At 45.7% G+C, this 5000-nt stretch overlaps 1 protein-coding gene across 1 annotated transcript in view; it reads left to right on the forward strand.

Moving 5' to 3' along the window:
• The window catches only part of LOC143286897 (endothelin-converting enzyme 1-like), a 69906-nt gene that overhangs the window by 39388 nt on the left and 25518 nt on the right, over nt 1-5000 (forward strand). The window contains exons 2-3 of the mRNA XM_076594823.1: nt 1559-1618; nt 3764-3913. Of these exons, the coding sequence (XP_076450938.1) occupies nt 1559-1618; nt 3764-3913 (210 nt within the window). The remainder of the gene's footprint in view (nt 1-1558; nt 1619-3763; nt 3914-5000) is intronic.

Here is a 5000-nt window from a genome sequence, read left to right on the forward strand (position 1 = left end):
ATACGTTTATTGGTTCATGCTGATGTGTGACAGTTTATCGTCTTAATTCTGTGTGTGTGTGTGTGTGTGTGTGTGTGTGTGTGTGTGTGTGTGTGTGTTGTGTGTATGTTGTGTGTATGTGTTGTGTGTGTGTGTGTGTGCGTGTGTGTGTGTTTGTGTGTATGTGTGTGTTTGTGTGTGTGTTTGTTGTGGTGTGTGTGTGTGTGTGCGTGTGCGTGCGCGTGCGTGCGTGCGTGTGCGTGTATGTGTGTGTATGTGTGTGTCTGTGTGTGTGTGCATTTTGTTGTGTTGTGCTGTGTGTGTGTGTGTGTGTGTGTGTGTGTGTGTGTGTGTGTGTGTGTGTTTGTGTGATCTTTTAGTCTGTCAACTGTTTCTTTTTGTTGTTGTTGTTTTTCAGTTTATTTATCTAAACTAGTTATAATCTTTTCTATGGCATGCCTCATAATGTCACATATGTGCATATAACGAGCCTGTGATTGCACATATGAAATTCCATGTGGATTGACAAAGCATTTTTGGTTGGTTGGTTGGTTGGGTGATTGATTCATTGATTGATAAATACACAATCCTTGTTTACATCCAGCCTCGTTCAAAGAAAAAGTACACGATAAATGTAATTAAAGAAATCTGAGCAAACCCATGAATAAGACAACAACGTTTTACATCACATCATTTGCAGAGAAGAAGGAGAAGAGGAAGGAGGAGGAGGAGGAGGAATAATAATTGAAGCTGAAAACGAAATTGAAGATGAAGAAGGAGAAGAAGAAACAAGAAGAAGAAAAAAGAAGAAAGAAGTATAACAAGAGCAACAACAACAACAACAAATGAAATAAAGAAACCATGCCTTCAAATCGTTAGATAGAGAAGTGCGAAACAGTAGGGGGTCTACTTCTCATAGATATTGGAGGTTTTTTGTGGTTTTTTATGGGGGTGGGCGGGGGGGGGGGGGGGGTTGGGGGGGGGGGGGTTGTTTGTTTTTTGTGGTGTTTGTGTGTTTCTTGTGTTCTTTTTGTTTGTTTCGTTTCGTTTTTGTGGATTTGTACATGTTTTTGGGGGTTTTTTTTCAGAGAGGAGGAGAGAGGGAGTGACAGACAGAGGGGGGGGGGGAGATAAGTCAGGATTGACAGGGATAGAGAAGAGAGAGAGAAAAAAAAACAGAGAGAGAGGAAGAAAGAGAATATTACATTTTTTTTATTTCAAGATGGCAGTGAGATAAATACCCAAGTTTTTTTTCTTTTTTTCTTTTTTTTAAGTACCCAACCCTCCAGGCAAAGAAAGAATAACACCCCCCCTCCCTCCCCCCCCAAAAAAAAAAAAATCAAAAGGAAACAAGTACAGATACAACTGCATGCATGCATGAATTCATTCAACGTGATGTAATTATCGATATTTAAACATAGTACCTGTTAAACCCTCAAGACAAAATTATGGGAACAGAGAGAGAGAGAGAGAGAGAGAGAATATTCGTTGTTCCACTGTGAAATATGCATGTCTTGCATAATTATCAAGGGGTGGAAAGCTCTCTAATATGGCTTGTTCGTTTTGTTGTTTGTTTCAGATCGATCTTTCAGGAATGGGTCTGCCATATCATTATTACTACAACCCTAACCTGGCCAAGGTAAGATCGTTCGTCCTGCCACAGAGATGATCGTTGTCATCCACATCAGTAATCTGGAATTGCACAGTGGCAAGAGCGCTTATACTCAAGACCATCATAATCCTCTGCATTGATCGGTGAATTGACAGTGGCAAGATTGTTCACAGTATACAAAAAAAACCACCAAAATCATCCACATCAATCAATATTATACGATGCACAACCGTGTGATATATATATATATATATATATATGTGTGTGTGTGTGTGTGTGCGTGCGTGCACTCGCGCGCGCCTGTGTGATAATAGTTATAACGACGATGTTGATGTTTCTTGTAGGGGGGTTGCAGTTCCTACGAGAACTACGCTACAGGGATTGTGATGATGATGATGATGATGATGATGATGATGATGATGATGATGATGATGATGATGATGATGATGATGATGATGATGATGGTGGTGGTGGTGGTGGTGGTGGTGGTGGTGGTGGTGGTGGTAGCGATGTTTTGGTGGGGTGGGAACTACACACGGTGTGTGGTGGTGGTGGTGGTGGTGGTAATGATGATGATGATGATAATGATGGAAGCGATGTTTTGGTGGGATGGGAACTACACACGGAGGGTGGGCATGGTGACGACAACGACGATGACGATGACGATGACGATGACGACAACTGTGTCGGTGGGGTGGAGTGGTGTGTGCAGTTCCTGACAGACTACAAGAACTACACACGGGAGGGTGATGATTGTGGTGGTGATGATAATGTGATGATGACGAAGACGACGACGATGACGATGACGATAATGGTAACTGCGTTAGGGGATGGAGATGTGCTGTGCAGTTCCTCCCAGACTTCAAGAACTACACACGGAGGATGGTGGTGGTGGTGGTGGTGATGATGATGCGATGACGATGATGACGACGAAGACAATGATTATAACAATAACGATAACTGTGTGGGTGGGGGGGTGTGGGATGGGAGTGTGCTGTGCTGTGCTGTGCTGTGCTGTGCTGTGCTGTGCTGTGCTGTGGTTCCTGCCTGACGACAAGAGCTACACACGGAGGGTGATGGTAATAGTGATGACGACAACGACGACGACGACGATGACGATGATTATAAGGAAAACGATAACTTTGTGGGTGGGACAAGGTGTAGCGTGCTGTGTGCAGTTCCTGCCTGACTACAGAAGGGGGATGATTGTGGCGATGGTCATGATGACGAAGACGAAGACGACGACGACGATGATTATAATGATAACGATAACTGTGTCGCAGGGGTGGGGTGGGGTGTGCTGTGCTGTGCTGTGCTGTGCTGTGCTGTGCTGTGCTGTGCTGTGCTGTGCTGTGCTGTAGTTCCTTCCGGACTACAACAACTACTACATACGGAGGGTGGTGGTGATGGTGATGGTCATGATGATAGTGACGATGGCGTCGATGACGACAAAGACGAAGACGACGACGACGACGATGATTATAACGATAACGATAACTATGTTTGCGGTGGGGGTGGAGGTGTGCTCTGCTGAAGTTCCTGCCTGATTTTTCTAGAAGAACTGCACACGCAGGGTGATGGTTATGGTTATGATGACGATGACGACGACAATGATTATAACGATAACGATAACTGTGTTTGCGGTGGGGGGTGGGGGGTGTGTGCTCTGCTGCAGTTCCTGCCTGACTAGAAGAAACTTCACACGGAATGTGATGGTTATATAGTTATGACGACGACGTCGATGACGACGACGACAAGGACGAAGACGACGACGATGATTATAACGATAACGATAACTACGTTTGCGGTGGGGGGTGGGGGGTAGGGGTGTGCTCTGCTGCAGTTCCTGCCTGACTACAAGAAATACACACGAAGGGTGGTAGTGGTAATGGTAATGATGAATGTGATGACGACGACGACGACGACGACGACGACAATAATTGTAACGATAACGATAACTGCGTGGGTGGGGTGGGGTGGGGTGTGTGGTTCCTGTCTGACTAAAAAAAAAACTACACACGGAAGGTGATGATGATGGTGGTGGTTGGTAGTGGTGGTGACCGTGACAAAGATTATGATGCTGATGATGACGATGACGAAGACGATGATTATAACGATAACTGGGCTGTGGGGTGGGTTGGGTTGGGTGGGGGTGTTTGTTCTGTGCTGCAGTTCCTGCCTCATTACAAGAACTACACACGGAGGGTGGGCCAGCTACTGCTGAGGGACGCGGGGCTGGGGAGTCTGGACCCCAGCGAACTGGACTACCGCCTGGAGACCTTTGTGGAGGACGTCTTCTTCGTGGAGAGCGAGCTAGCCATGGTATTTGTATTTGTATTGTATTTGTATTTCTCTTTTTCGCCACAACACATTTCTCTGTGTGAAATTCGGGCTGCTCTCCCCCAAGGAGAGCGTGTCGCTACACTGAGAGCGCCACCTTTTTTTTTCTTTTTTTCTTTTTTTCCTTGCGTGTTTTTTTCCTGTTGAGGTGGATTTTTCTACAGAATTTTGCCAGGGACAACCCTTTTGTTGTCGTGGGTTCTTTTACGTGCGCTAAGTGCATGCTGCACATGGGACCTCGGTTTATCGTCTCATCCAAATGACCAGCGTCCAAACCACCACTCAAGGACGGTCTAGTGGAGGGGGAGAAAATATTGGCGACTGAGGGATTCGAACCAGTGCGCTCAGGTTCTCTCTCTTACAAGGTGGAGGCGTTACCTCTAGGCCATCACTCCACTTGACCACCCTCTGTGTGTAGGCCTACTGGTCGTCCTCCATTCTGTGTGTGTGTGTGTGTGTTTTTGTGTGTGTGTGTGTGTGTGTGTGTGTCTGTCTATCTGTCTGTCTGTCTGTCTGTCTGTCTGTTCTTTCTGTACTATCTATCTGTAATTGTTCTGTATGTATGCGTGTATTTGTATTTGTATTTCTTTTTATCACAACAGATTTCTCTGTGTGAAATTCGGGCTGCTCTCCCCAGGGAGAGCGCGTCGCTATACTACAGCGCCACCCATTTTTTTTTGTATTTTTTCCCGCGTGCAGTTTTATTTGTTTTTTCCTATCGAAGTGGATTTTTCTACAGAATTTTGCCAGGAACAACCTTTTTGTTGCCGTGGGTTCTTTACGTGCTAAGGCTGCACACGGGACCTCGGTTTATTGTCTCATCCGAATGACTAGCATCCAGACCACCACTCAAAGTCTAGTGCAGGGGGAGAAAATATCGGCGGCTGAGCCGTGATTCGAACCAGCGCGCTCAGATTCTCTCTCGCTTCCTAGGCGGACGCGTTACCTCTAGGCCATCGCTCCTGTATGGTACTGTCTGTCTGTCTGTATGTTCTTTCTGTACTATCTATCTATCATTGTTCTGTCTGTATGTTTATATGGTACTGTCTGTCTGTCCGCCATTTTGTCT

Source organism: Babylonia areolata, chromosome 10, assembly GCF_041734735.1.
Source record: "Babylonia areolata isolate BAREFJ2019XMU chromosome 10, ASM4173473v1, whole genome shotgun sequence".
Lineage (NCBI taxonomy): Eukaryota > Metazoa > Mollusca > Gastropoda > Neogastropoda > Buccinidae > Babylonia > Babylonia areolata.